General features: G+C 36.6%; 1 protein-coding gene across 7 annotated transcripts in view; it reads right to left on the bottom strand.

The window, feature by feature from the left end:
- Positions 1-15,601, bottom strand: part of LOC136823223 (protocadherin Fat 4-like) — a 66,636-nt gene that overhangs the window by 29,988 nt on the left and 21,047 nt on the right. For 5 of the 7 annotated variants that reach the window (XM_067079404.1, XM_067079403.1, XM_067079400.1 and 2 more), the window contains 2 exons: positions 1,853-2,085; positions 1,130-1,257 (listed from right to left, as the gene is read on the bottom strand). In XM_067079404.1, coding sequence (XP_066935505.1) covers positions 1,130-1,257; positions 1,853-2,085 — 361 coding nt within the window. Of the gene's footprint in view, positions 1-1,129; positions 1,258-1,852; positions 2,086-3,041; positions 3,529-13,798; positions 14,295-15,601 lie in introns of those variants that run through there. The other 2 variants (XM_067079397.1, XM_067079399.1) reach the window with 2 other exon arrangements.

Genomic DNA, 15,601 nt, shown 5'->3' with positions numbered 1-15,601 from the left:
GTAATGACTATAATGATTGCGAAATACAACAGCAAGTTGCCAAGTTTAAGGACTTGAGAAGTAAAAAAATCATCAATCATCAAAAATTGTAACTTGATTCGTCCTTTAAAAGATTGCATGTTAAAAGGAAATGCTTACGTATGCATCAAATGGATTCTTTATAAGAAACAAACAGGAATTCTGGGGTCGATTCAGCTTTAGTAACCAAACAGATCATCCAATTGGGTCATTGGTAGTTTACCATTAAGCTGAATTGAATTCATTCGGAAGACATACCCCTTCTTTTTTATCTTTGTTTTTAGTGTTGATCTTGAAATACTGTATACTTTATGTTCTTAAAAAAAATAATTTTTTTGTTGCCTAATACCAACAAACATCGTAAGATTTTTATTGCATTACCAATGATGGCATTTTTTTGTACTTTTTGATTTTTCGCAGTTTAGCGACAAAACAAACAAAAGATGGTGTCATTTTTTGTGTGACATGTCATCCCTTGTTTCTCCCTTGTCTCTCCTCTCCCACCAAGTTCTGTGACAACCAGACACTCTGTATTCTCTCAAAGTGTTATGTAACTTGTAAAGCTTGGGAGACCCTTCTCAGTTTCTCACTTTCGCTCAGGAATCGTTTGATTCCCCAATTCATAATATGCACCATTGCAATGTCTTCCACATCCCCAACAGCTGATTGGTTGTAAGTGACGTATTAACTGATTTTACGTCACTTACAACCAATCATGGGTCCGTGATGTAATGTCAGAAGAATTTGCAATGGTGCATACCATGAATATATTAGATCTTATCATGCATCGGAATATAACAATATTTCAATTCATCTTTCCCTCTTTTATAGGAAAGATATCTACCGGCATTAGAATTCACAGAGTTTGGCGATACAGAGTACTAGATTCAGGGGATTGATTTTAATGCTAAAAAGTTATGATACGCTATCCTGTTGATAGTTGCAAGGGTCATATTCAATGTTTAAAATCGATCTATCCTTTCCTGAGAGCATTGGGTTCGACTTTCATTTGTTTAAAAATTATAAAGCTCGTGTGTGTTCTTTACTATGTCTTTGATGACCTTGTGTAAAAATAAAATTTGATCAACACGTATAATGATGACGTATATACCTTGCATGTGATTGGTTGAACAGTGCATCTTTTTGTGTCACTAGTGGAACCACATTTTCCCCCACACGTCGCTCTTTTAACAATAGACCGTGCACGACTTTGTGATCCTCCGTTTGTAGTACAAACGCCTAAAAAATCAGAAAAAAATAAACAAATGATAAGTTCTCCTAATATTTACAAAACCATGTTTAAAAATGGATTTTTGTCGTCTACATTTGAGGTTTGTTTTACTTTTTGCGGTGTACTTTTGTTTAGTTACTATTTCTCATTAGCGTATGAAGCCAATGAGGTAGACTATTTTCATTTCGAATTGAAATCTGAGATTTGGTAACATTGCGTAATGTTGCAATCGTTCGTTAAAACATAATCATTGAGAGGCCTCTCTCTTTTGGTTCATCCTTAAGTATTCTCGCACCACATCATATATGTCTTTTCACAAAGAGGAAGGAAAAGGGGATGTGATGACACGCCAAAGAGAGAGCACTCCATAAATCCTTCCCAGTCCCCCACATTTCCCTAGTAATGAACTGGAAAGAGTTTCTTAAAAGACTAGATTTAACAGGGAGAAAATAACCAAAAATTTCCGATAAGAATTGCATCACCTAGTTGCAGTCCCCTCGCAATGCTAAGTTCCAGAATTTGGCTATTGTTCTAATAAAGTAGAAAGTTAATGAAAATCATCACTCATTACCCTCAATAATCAATTCACAGTACTCTATATACCTTGAGCAGCTGAGCATTTGCTCCAACTTGTCCAGGAACTAAAAGTACAATCTCTCGCACAACAACCACCAACGCACGGTTTTGTTGATGTCAAAGTTGGACATGCTTGTCCGTTACAAGTTGGATTTGTTGCGATTCTTCGTGATCGTGCTTGCGTGCCTTGTTTCTCACATTGCGCATTGCACGCACCCCACGATCCCCACGAAGTGACGGCACAATTCACAGGACAGCATCTATGGTGAAAATAAACCCGATAAGTCAGGGGATACTCATATTTTGGAACGTTGAAACTTCTTTTTGAACGATATTCCGTGATAGGTCAAAGAAAGGAATACTTTTAGTTTTATCCCTTTTTACATTTTTAACGGCGACTTTTCAGTTGGCTTGCATGTTTGGCTTTTTAAGTCAAATCTACAGGAAGTCAGAACAACTGTGAATTTTTCATCGTCGTTTTTTATGCTCTTCAGCAAAGATGATAGAGATTTGCTTTAAAATGATGTATTTGCACATAATCAGAATCTTAATCTATAAAACTTTTTCATTAATGAGCACGTTGCATACATCCTGGGAGGTTTAATAAATTTGACCTCTTTTAGGCCGATGGAAAGAATTCTTTGAAGGTATTGCAAAATAAAATTGATTCAGTGATGATTTCTCTCGTACGATTTCTCATACTGTATATTCTGAGATGGGTTGCCTCTTGAAATCGACAATAGTTTTTTCAATGCTGATTAAAAAGAAACAAAACCCAGGAGTAAGGTTACTTCAGAAACGTTTCAACACTTTATTTTCTCTTATATTTTTCTGTCTTTAACCGCAACAATATGATTTAGTCTCGTGTTGCCATGTATGTTTGAAACATTGCTCTATGTCATGAAATTGACTATTTTTGACCATATTTCTGACAATAGAAAGCTACAATGGTGGCGAAATGCCGTGTTACTGCACCTGTAGAAATAAAAAGTATTTCTTACAACATTCTCGTCAAACCCTCAAACTATTATCATCTGTTTACTCAAGATCTTACTTCTACATCTCGAGATCTTCTTTTCTGATCCTCTTTTCTGCTATGCTACTCTATACCAAATAGTATATCACGTCTAACACAGCATAGTAAGCCCTTAGTGCATCTACGACAGCTTATCCTAAGATTTCCGTATATATCTTTCTATTTAAAGTCTATACTTACATCCCTGTATCACAAAGTTTTGTTCGTGTAAACGGGCCATTACAATAGCCACCACATTCTTGTACTTTACTGATATTTCGACTAGAAGTTTGGATACCGTTTACACCACACCCTCGGCAAGAGCCCCATGCTCCCCAACCACCGTAAAGACAATTTACAGGACAGCATTTTTGATTGCACGGTCGAGTCTCTTTTAATTCCGGGCATTTTTTCCCGTCGTCACATTTTTTTTCTTGAGTCACGAACCGCTTACGCTTCTGTTGCCCGCCATCTCCGCATGAAGCTGAACAGCCAGACCATGCAGTCCAGCTATCAACTTCGCAATCTTGTTTTGTACACCAAAAGAGCCAACCATATGTGAATTCGTCAATTAAAATATAAATAATAAAAACTCTCAGTAAAAACATTGTCATTGTTTCATCTGTAAAATTGCTCCAATATTGTTCCGTATTTTCTTATGTGTATACACACCTCTACTCCTCTCCTCTATCTAATACCTTCGTTTTGTACCTCGTAATTTAAGTATCTTTATTTTCATTCATTCGCATACACACAGCGTTTTCTATGAAATCGAAAGGTCCCGCATTTTATCCAAATCGACACGCATGCGCAAAATAACACATTGTTTTTCTTATATGACGTCATCAAGTGACGCCTTAGAAGTTGATGGTTTAGAACCATGAAATAAAAAACCTTACTTGAAGACAACCTTGATAGGCAGTTTAATTTATTCCTTAGAAAATTAATTCAAAAGGATTTTTATTGTGTTTGATAAAGATTAATTAAGGCAAGATAGAACATATTTTAGTGGATTCTTAGTATGTAATTTGCTACCCCCTTTTTTCGTTGCCCTCTTTCTGTTATATAAACATTCTCCTCGAGTGGTTGATCTTAGGATTTAAAAAATGGTATTTCAGTCTGTTTTTATGTCAGTATAAGTTCAAAGCTTGAAAGTTACAGTATATCGATTAGGTTAATAACGGTTAAAATCTCACTAACATTTTACGGACAAAATGAGAAAATTAATAATTTGCTAGGTACTATTATTAAAATTAGACAATTTTGATAATTTTTCTCTTTTTTAAGGTTAAAAGCTGTCATTTGCGTGGTAAAATAGGGTCATGGGTACCGAAAAACTTGTTGGTATCCTTCAAATTTTTACGACAACAATCTTGACCCTCGCAGTGGTTTGCATGTATAATATAACATAGTTATAATCTGGGTGACATTAAGTATCGGTGCTTCCGAGAAAAGTCAGGTGGAGCTAAGGAGTCGAAAATTCGAAAAGGCCTTTACTATAACTTGAATGTCTCCTAAACTCGAACAAGTTTTCTCCTCCCTCCAGTTAACAATACCTTATATTAACCTTACTCCATAACTCGAAATTTCCTTAACTCGAGCTAATTCGTGTTCACCGTGCGTGTTTGAGTTTTGGAGACTCAAATGTACTTGTTATTTGCAAATACAGGGTGGAGATCTGGGACAGAGCAAGAACGGTTGATTTCATTTTGTCCAAAACATTTTGTGTCTATTACTATACGACCTCTCACCTTTCCAAAATCAAATCACTTTCCAAAAAACCTTTTCTACGAAATCGACAAAAATATACCTATGTGGAGAAGGGTCTCAAAGTTCCGTAAAGATAATTTTCCATTCAGAAAACACTCCACCTTCAAAAATATAACTAGGATCTCGTATTACGTCAAATGCGTAACATCTTTTGAAAAATGTAGTCCATTTTCGATTTCACTTCTAAGCCACGTCCCCTGTAGACCTTAACATAAACAAACGGAACAGAATCTCGTCCCCAATCTCCAAATGAATGTCAAGAGATGGAAATACGAAAATCCTTCCGGTTTGAAAATTCATCGAAAATATTTTTCTCACCAAAATTACCAGATTTTTTACACCCAAAATATTTAATTTATTTACTAAATTTATTCAAGAAAATTTTAATTATGGAAATACGTCATAGATTGTAATCTGAGATAACCATATAAGTCTATATGAGTCGGTTCTTTGTTCTTAGTCTCGTAAACGCAGTTGGAAGTGACCCGGAGGTTTCTCTTTCGATGGCTATCTATACCAAAAGGTAGGGGAGAGAATTACTATTTCTCCTTGGATTACATACTCCAATTATCTTTATCCAGTTATCCGATCATGCGGATCGCTATTTTCTTGACCTTCACCTCTTGTTATTTTTATAGATTATGTAGAAGCGCAAAGTTTTACAGCCGTAAAATCAGAGAGAAAATTGCCGCAAACTCTATCGATTGTAAAGCCAAACCCGTTTACCAATCTTTCTTCGGCTTAAAGATTATTTCTTATTGATAGTGACAAAGTCTTCGATTATAGCATAGTCTATTATTTTTCTCACAATCTGCCTACAACCACGCGTTAACACTACTTTGCGTTTCATTTGACAAAACATTTTTAAAACGCTTGGAGGTCTGCAGGTATCGTAACATTGGAAAATTTGAAAATTAAAAGAATTAATTTGGCTCTTATAGGGTGGTGTCAAATCAGCTGGCAGTTTCTATAACAAGTAACTGAAATTTTCTGAAGGCTTTCTGTAAAAATATGTAATGGCTTTATATCTTTACTATAAAGACAGGACGGTTAAAGTGATGACAAGTTCAAAACAGTCAAGGCAAGTAAAAGTTACAGTCCTCCAAAGTAGGCCAAAAATGGCTAAAATATCTGAAATCAGCAAAGTTCAAAGTTTTAAGAAAAGTATAAATTCAAAAAAATTTAGTAGAAAATTAAATGATAAAAACTCTTCAATAGAGTAGAAAAAATCTTTGTTTTTCTCAGCTTCATTTTTTAGATATCTTCATTTCATAAAACATTATCTTTTCAATGAGGTATTACGTTTAATTATATATTATCTCCTTCAAGAACAATGTTTCAAAATGCGCGAACTGCCATTTTTTTAAACATACTTTAGTCTAAAATTTTCACTCTACAATCCACTTGTTATGTAATAGTTATCGGACAGTTGCGAGTACAATATGAGAAATATTTTATGAGTTCCGAGATTTTTCCGTACAATATTAAAAATATACGGAAAAAATCCGTAACGAGTGAAATATTTCCATATTGTACGAGCAAATGTCTGATAACTGGTTTATCGGTGACCCAAAAATGCACTTTTTGTGTAGGAGGACACTTTTGTAGCAAAGTGACGTTAGATTGCTGCTACCGCTACAATGGAACAACATCTTTTCGTCAATTTATATTTTTACATGTAAAATACAAGATATATTGTACACTTTTTAACCAATCAGATTGCTGATATTTTTTGGATCGCCGATGATATACCAAAATAATTTTTTTGACTATGGTCAGAGCCCTTAACAATCCACCTGTTATTATCATTCTACAAATGGAATTCTGCTAAACTCGAAAAAGATTTTCTACTTTAAATTAGGCTTGAACCCCCACCCCCTTAATTGAAATGATTATTGCTTCATGTGATTGGGTATTGGGAAATTGGGTATTCTGACGGAGACGGAAAATTAGACAATTTTAGTGCGGAAAAACGGAATTTAGCAAAAGATTTTGTGGAATTGGTAAAAAATATTCAAAATTCGTGGGATTTTTAACAAAAATCTTAAATTTCAAAGGAATTTTCGGTGGCAGAATTTTGGTTGATTTTTAGACGGTTTGACGGAAATTGAAGAAAAAATTGGTGGAATTGCGGAATCGGGTACCCCCTGAATCCCCCCCTCCCTTGCACGCCTACAATCAAGCCGAAAAGCTCACTGCATACATTTCGAAACTTATTCACTCATCCACCAATTGGAAACTCATACATTTATTTTGTAGTGTAGATAGACTTACACATTTGCACACCTTCTTCTCTTCACAAGGCTCTTATCACACTTGCCACCGCATTCCGATTTACTCAAAACTTTACGGCTTGCTGTTTGTGTTCCGTTGTGGCCACATCCCTGACACTGGCTCCACTGACCCCAAGGACCATACACGCAATCTACAGGACAACAATGACTTGGGCATTTCTCTTCATCAAATAAAAGATCACATTCTGTCCCACCATTGGAAGGTTCCACTAGCTTAGTTCTCTTCCGCTCTCGTGTCCCTCCAATTCCACATGATTTGCTACATGCTGACCATTCTCCCCAATCAGAAAGTTCACAATCTTGTTTTTTACCACAAAGGATCCAACAGCTTGACACAAATGGTAAATTGATAAAGTTCAGAAACAGCATCGCCAAGTACTTCATAGTGCCGTGCTGATTTTCTCAATTTAGTACCAATATAAATATATAAAAAACAAGACGACTTAAAGTCGAAAATTTCGCATAATACTTGAACATCAACGACGAAGACGCGTGAAACGTGACTCCTGCAGCATTATGCATTTTGAATGAAGCGTTACACAAAATATACACAATGTATTGTACACACAGGTCATAGACCCTGTTTTTTTAATGAAAAATCTCAATCCATTAAAAAAAAGATTCCTTAAAAAATGCGACTAAAGAATTCCATTCTATAAAGCGTAAACAAAATCTTTCAATTCAGAATAATTCAGAGAACTGCAATATACTTGAGAAAAATGGAAAACGAAGAAGAAAAAAGAACTTTTCATTCTTTGATGCCAGAAACCTCATTTTGTGCTTTGGATGAACTTGTGATTAAGGAGGCCCCCCCAGCGGCACCCCTAATCACGCCATCACGCAAAAAAATGTTCTCCATCACGCATCACGAAAATCGCTAAAATTTGTCATCACGCAAAAAATAGCGAGGAATAGCCCAAATCACGCATCACGCCTCAAATTTTTGCCCTATCACGCATCACAACAAAATCTTGATCACGCCATCACGCCAAAAAAATCTCTAATCACGCCATCACGCAAGAAAAAAGTCCCAATCACGCCATCACGCAAACCGCTGGGGAGGGGCTCATTGAGCCATAGTGTCCTCCCCCCCTGGATTCAGGGGGGGGGATGGGTTTTGAGGTCAAAAGGACGTATAGGGGGGAAAGAATTTTTTTTGAAGCCAGGGGGGGGGAAACGAGGGGGGGGGTGGAAAATTTTCATTCTAGGCATGGGGGGGAACTCACCAAAATCAATTCAAAATTGAAAAACATCCGGTTTTATGAGATGATATAGCATAATGCTTAGTTTTATTAATATCATGGTTTAAAAACACCATCCTTTCCATTTCTTCTTGAATTAGAACTACCTTAGGGAAAACAATAAGCGTTAAGTTCATCAAATTACAGCTTCTTAATTTTTTGCTTGACGGGGGGGGGGGGGGGACAGAGAAATTTTTGGAGGCAGGGTGGGGAAAAATGAGGGGGGGGGATGGAAAATTTTCATTCTAGGCATGGGGGGAAGAGACCCTGAAGGACACTTCATTAAGACTTCTTTCACTTGCGCAAAGTTCATCTTTCCATAAACAGTAGAATTTATCTAAAATTGAGAAAAATGGCTAGTCAGAAAAATATTTTGTATACTATCTTCGCTATCTGATATGAATGATGGCCCACCACCATCAAAATCATTGGACTTTTCCAGAAAAAATTTGAATATGGGGGGGGGGGGGTGAAGGATATAACATTTTTTGGAAATCCCCCCTGGACATTGTGACTTTTGATCCCCCGGACAGCAGGTCTAAACACCCCCCCCCCCCCCGCCCTGGACAAGCATCAGTTGATCCCATCGAGAGCAAGTTTACCACCCCCCCCCCCCAGCTGAAGCTCACTATGCTTAAGTAAAGCTCAATTTTGAGACTCGAATTATGCTTAACCCTATGCTTGGTAAAAAATTATGTAAGTTTAGATAGTGTACATTCTTAAGAGACCAAGTTGTGTTATTTATAAGAGATTAAACAAAATAAAATCACCAATTTTTCGGATTTTGTTTGTAATTCTCTTCTTCATTCTTCTGTTATTTTCTGAAGTTTGGGAAATTATGATTCCAAAAATTTCTTTGGCTGAGCCTCAAGGTATGCTTAGCATATATATGCTTAATTTTTCTGGAAATTTGAGCTTCAGTATGCTTGTAAACGTTATGCTTATAAAAAAATTAGTGTAGTTGAGCTCCAGTTTCTGGACTAGAAAATTGCAGGGTAAAAACTAGCCAACTTTAAGCTTTAAAGAAATAATACTCCTTGAGATTAAACTTTGACTCCTTTATAAGCATCCCATTAAACAAACCCTACCCAATCTCTTGCCGATTATCCCGCCTGTGAAAAATATATAGGGGAAAGATTCCAGAAAAGTAACAAGAATCTTAGTGCGGAAATGGGAATCTTATACAAATAATGGTACCATGATTCAAAATGAAAATCTTAATTAGCAAAAGGTGGATCAAGATCGGTGAAGTTTGATTGAAGCTTGATTAGTTTGATTTATTACCTTGTTACCCATCATATTTACATTCCAACGGCTTATTAGCAGACGCCCACGCTAAAGCTTAAAGAGAGAGCCAATATCTATCATCCCATCGGGGAGGAAAAGCTGGAACTTTTACTAACCAAACTCATCAAAAACCAACTGACCAATCAAACTTCATCGGATAAAAAACTGTCATCATTAACGGTTGGCAAACGATATCATACTCCAGGATGCATCGTCTCTTATTTTCCCCCTATTTTCTACTTTCCTATCTTCTATCCTGATTTTCTATCTTTCTCAAGTGTTTCTAACTGTTTTCTAAGTATTTTCTGAAATTTGCCCGTACCGGTGAAACAGGTCACCCAACCCGGCTCGAACCACCAAATGCAAGCAACCTTGGTTAACAAACCCAATGCCTAACCGCTTGCGCCAACGAGACAAGGCAGAATGCAGTCATTCACAAATACTTATAGCGTGTAATTTACAGACCTTAATTAAGAAAGCTCCCAACCCTACCGGTGCCCCTACAAGGATCCCTACGGGATCCAAAGTTAAGTCACAGGGTACGAATGCCCCTAAGAAGGCCTCTCGAGCTCCAACCCTAACCCTAACTGATAATAGCCGAACCCCAGTCTACGTCCGCGGATTGAAAAATTTCACTTGCATCCTGGAGTATGATATCGTTTGCCAACCATCATGGTCGCTGTACATTGTGCGGTGGTGTACGGTGGGGCTGGATCTAAATGTCCTTTGTATGGCGGTAAAAAATAGGTTAATTTGAAACCTGCTGTATTATCTGTACACCCCACTTTACCCACCGTAAATCACCGTACAATGACAATGTACGGTAGTGTCTAGGCAGGGTCGTTTCGACTATACAAAAATGATTGCTGAATTTCAATTGGCATGATTTCTAAGAAATACCATTAGATCGGGTAACTTGCATCAGTGGATGCATAGCCCTCAAATAAATGACCCGTTTTGGTCATTAAAATACAAAGTTAAATCAAAACAAAAATGGTAGGCTAGAGCTGCAAGCGGAGCTGTGTAGTTCATTTGTTTTGAAATTTTGCTGCTTTGATTGGTCAGTCATTTGATGGCTAGCCGGCTGTGCAAGTTACCCTCCACTGATGCAAGTTACCCAACTTCACGGTACTTGCTAAAACTGACTGTTTGTCACAACTGGTTTCACTATTAACACATAACTATCTGGTGAAAAAAGGAAAAAAAGATCATACCTGTGCTGTTTGTAGTTTTGGTGAAGAAGAGAAGAGAGAGTAATGTTGTTGTTTGTTGTGGAAAATTAACTCTTTTTGTACTACTTTTACTGAGCATGATCAATTTATTGGTGCATTCACTAACTACACAAACATAAAATACTTAGGAGTAAACAAATATTAAACCTATTTAAACACTCTACAAAAAAACAGAAAATATGATAAAATTTTATACAGCAGCAGCAAGTTTCAAAAGCATGTGCAATCAAGCAGCCGTTAAAAAGTTCTCACGATGAATGTTTACAAAGGCTTGGTTACACTTCTTGCACTAGCGTATTTTATTTATTAAGAAAAGCCCTGTTTTATATCACTTTTTATCTTCGTGAGTGAGTCCACCTTTTGAATATTGGCCGTAGTACGCCCGCAGCCAAACGCCCACGCCATAATTTGCGCCCGAAAAAATGTCTCGCCAGCCAGACACACGGAAGGCTATCGTAATACTTTCGCTAAGCGAAATTAATAAATGTCTTTTCTTCCAACAGGCTTCCAACCTTGTTACAAAAAATCTTGAACAAAACTAACAGTATGCAGTCCTCAATGAGATTGTTGCTTAACTACAACAGTAACTGTCTCCAAATACAAGTACTTTAGTCGCGATTTCAGCAAAATCACGGGTCCACTTATCCTCCAAAATGGCCCTGCTCTCCAACAAAAATAACACTTAACGCTTAAACAATAGCACGTGGGTCATTAGGGTAACTAAAGGGCCACCTTTCTTGTCTGCAAACTGTAAAGAGCAGGAGGAGCGAATGCAGTAATGTATGTTTTTGTATACCAAACGTTTTGAAATGAACAATCGCATCAATGAATACAACGTAACTAGAAACCACTTGATTGATTCGTCTGAAGTGCTAAAATTGACCAATCCCCTGCATAAAATTAACTATTTATCCAAATATGTTATTTTAAAAAATATAGCTCTTTTCTCACAAAATATGAATTTTCTTTTGAGGGACTTAAGATAATCCAAACGCACTCTTTAACGATGTTGCGATCGTTCGATTTTGTACACACCTTGTTGTACTATATGTTTCTGCGTGTTTGTTTTTGATACCAATTTTAAGGTCATTAAAGTGCTTAGTTGTTTGTCTATCTCTCTACACTTAGGATTTTCTCTAGGTAAACCTCTCACTTGCCTTCTCACGCACACCTTTTACCAGCATTCTTTCGTCGTTTTGGGGTTTTTCTTTCCTTCTCCTTTTATGTTTGTGTCATATTTCCACCATTGGACCTACCGGACCTACCTCATACTCGGCCTACGCAAATATTTCACATGGGATATTTTTTTGGACTGAACTCACCTACCACAACATCTCCGCTTCTTTTTGGTCTATATATGGCAGTATGCAGTACTGACGAGTCCTAATAAGGACGAAATGCATATGCTGCTCTGCCACCCAAATCTCCTGAAAGAAGATAGTTGGACAGAAATTCTTTGAATTTCTTCACATATATATAGTCTAGAAGCATGAAACCTTCAACTATTCAAATGGAAACTCAGAGAACAAAATCCACAAAACAAAAAGACAATACAAATTACAACAAAAATCTAGAATGAACATTCACAGAAAATCAATCAGGTTGGAGTTATATTAATAATTGGTCATGACATTGTCCAACGTCATCTCATCTCGATCTACACGTTTTAAGGACATCCAGAATTTTTGAGCTTTAAGCCTAAAATTGTTCTTAAACTGTTGTAAACTCTTGTGAGTGTTTTTGTGCAATTTCCTATTAAAGTCTTAGAATGTTCTTAGTTTGTTCTTAATATTTTTGCGTTCTTATGTAGTTTGTCCTTATAAAAAACGGATAAAGGATCTTGATAGGACTTGAATCAAGTTATGCTTGTTAAAACATTCTTAAAGAACTTTCATCTACTTCGCATCAGTTTATTAGGCTTTCTTAACCACTCAAACATCTTTAAGATTATCCCTGTAGTCATAGAGTCCTGCAGTTTTGCTTTCTAAGGTAAAAGTGAAATATTTGGTGACGAACAAATCGTTAATCTGCGAATAGAATGCATTATTACTTTTTGCGGTCGCTTAAACAAACAAAGGTCTTGCTAAATATGACCTCATGCAAAAGTGGTGTGGTTTTTGTGGTCATCTGTTAACTTTTACAAAAGAATGACACGGTCCTTGAAGGTGTTTCGCTTTGAAGTCAACATTTCATTTGAGTGCTTCTTTACGAAGCCGCTGACCAGTGAAAAGAATACCTTCCATCTTTTATTTTTAGATCGTTCCATTGGGTCAGAATAGCCCTTGAATACCGTAGCTGGCCTGTTAGTTCAGAAAAGTCTTAGGTTCAAAAAAAGTGAAATTATTCCTTTGGACTTATATCCTTCAATTGCCTTGGAAGTGAAATAAACGTTTCATTTACTTTTCAGTTCTGCTTCTTAGCTTTTCTTTAAGAAGCGGAGTCGGCCATTCTAAGATTGGACCTAAGAATCAAAAATGAAGTTTGAAATCGAAGCCCTCGGTCTACTTTAAAACCTTCCTTCTATCAAATATATTTGTCGATTTCTCATATCAGTCAAACATCTGACAATCTGTCACTTCAAGTTTAAAGTTTCACTTCATAATGGCGCTCAAGTTACGGAACTATTTTTTTTCTGAGCATCACCTGTTCTTCTCACCACACAGTTGGTCACGTTGGATAACAGCAAGAGATCGAATTAAATCTTTATGTTGCCGAAAAATCGAACGATATACGATTTGGGTCAACATGTTATTTAACCTTGACTAACCCTACCCCAACACGTTTTGCATGTGTCTTCTTGAAATTTGGAAGTTGAAACAACCTTACTTATTCATCTTCTTCGTCTACTTATTAGGAATGTTGCCGAAAAATCGAACGATGTACGCTATACGATATACTACCCCAATACTTTTTGCATGTGTCTTCTTGAAATTCGAAACTCAGAGTAAATTTTTGCAACCTTACTTATTCATCATCATCTTCTACTTATCAGGAACTTTTTCACACAAAAAGTGCATCAAAAAGAGATATGTCGCCTCTCCTTTTTTTCTAGAAAGAGCAAGTTTTTAGGGATTCGATGAGCCCTCTCTCAGCCCTCTTCAAAGGATCTAGAAGACTTTAGAATTTTGACTTACTTTCCCGTATCACAGGTTCTTGTTCGCGATGAAACACCATCACACCTGCCTCCGCAATTTTCTTTCTTACTGATCACACGCGTCGATGTCTGTTGGCCGTTCGGTCCACAACCTTGACAAGTACCCCATCCTCCCCACGACCAGACACAATTTTCAGGGCAACAGACAGTGTTACACGTTTGTTCATCGGTAAGGGAGTAACAGCTTCCTCCACACGTAGCAGAGGCTACCACTCTCCTTGATCGGTACCGTTTGCCTCCAAAAAAACCGCAAGAGACAGAACAAGTGGACCAGGAGCTCCAAGAAGACACACGACAGTTCACTTTAGAACAAGTCCTTCGTCTGCTGAAAAACCATGCGTCAGTAGGTAGCAGAAAGAAATTCATCAAGATGCACACCGACGTTAAATAATTAATCGTCTCCATATTTAAATAGCAATAAATAGTCAATCAACTCGTCAAAACTGTATCGTCATTAAAAAGTTGAGGACCAGCAAGTGCCTCTCCGAGACTTTATACCACTGATTACGAAATTTAAAACTGGTCCCCTTTTCTAGCACGACCCTGCTACTTGTGTAGTAACCCACTCCATATCGTATCCAATCTCTTTTTAATCTTTGTTCAAACATTAGTATTGGTCCTATACCATTTTTCTTATAAAGCCGATATGTCACTTTTTAAACAGTTGTTTGTCAAAAAAAATTGTACAAGACAAAGAAAACTACAAAAGAAAGCATCTTTTTATATTATTGTATAAACAAAATAATAGGATAAAAAAGGAGCATTATCTCCATCAGTCATTGCGTAATACAAGTGTCTGGTCAAAAAAGATCGGAATCTGAAAACTGCAGGATTCTTTAAAACATGAGGAGACCACCAATGACAGCCAATCGTTCCATTTTCATGTAAAAAAGAGATTTTTGCGCAGATGTTTTTTTGCGGATTAAAGCTATATGTCATAACAAAAACACAATTATTGTGTAGTACTCACTTCAATGGTGAATTTGCTTGCTCACACTTTAATGCATTTAAGAAATTCTGTAAAAATGCGGAGCCCCCTTTCTTGTGGGAAATTTTTTATCGAATTAACATTTGGTATTACTTTCTATAGATACAAAAGGCAGACGAAACTTTTGATTCTATTTTACACGATCTTGAAATCATATTATTACAGGTTTCGTCATTAGAAAGTTTTTCGTGAGAAATTATTGATCTGAGAGTGTACATTTTATGAGAATATCCAAATTTTTTGAAGCCTCGGGAGTTTTAAGCTAAAATTGTTCTTAGCATGTTCTTATTTTCACCTTTCAACATAACTGAAGGTTATAGAATAGCTGAATTTTTAACAAATGGAGGGCTTAAATCTCAAAATAGGTATTAAAGTACAAACAGAATAAGATCAATTCGAGGTTTAAAGTGATGAACAAAAGTTTACTGTTCCTTATAAAAAAGTTTGTGTGTGTGTGTCAAAATGAGACGAATTTAAGATCAATGTAAAAATAGGTTATTCAATCCAAATATCTCAGTTTTGAAAACATTATAAGAACAATAGGCCAAACAATACGAACAGGCGAACCTCATTAAAATCTTCCTGGTTCTTATATTTTATGTCTATTTATCAAAAGATGCAAAGACGAAATTCTCCTTACTTTCTGTTGACACCTTTAGAAAGTTTTGGGGATAACCTGCCATCGTTTGAAACGAAACATTGATCCTGCATCCAGAAATGTGAACTTTTTTGGATAGCGAAATGATGTCTAGTTTAGATTTTGTAAGCTCTGTTTCCTTTGACACAAATCTGTGG

Source organism: Clytia hemisphaerica, unplaced genomic scaffold, assembly GCF_902728285.1.
Source record: "Clytia hemisphaerica strain Z4C2 unplaced genomic scaffold, Clytia hemisphaerica genome assembly, whole genome shotgun sequence".
NCBI lineage: Eukaryota > Metazoa > Cnidaria > Hydrozoa > Leptothecata > Clytiidae > Clytia > Clytia hemisphaerica.
This window is presented reverse-complemented; position numbering and strand designations above follow the sequence as displayed.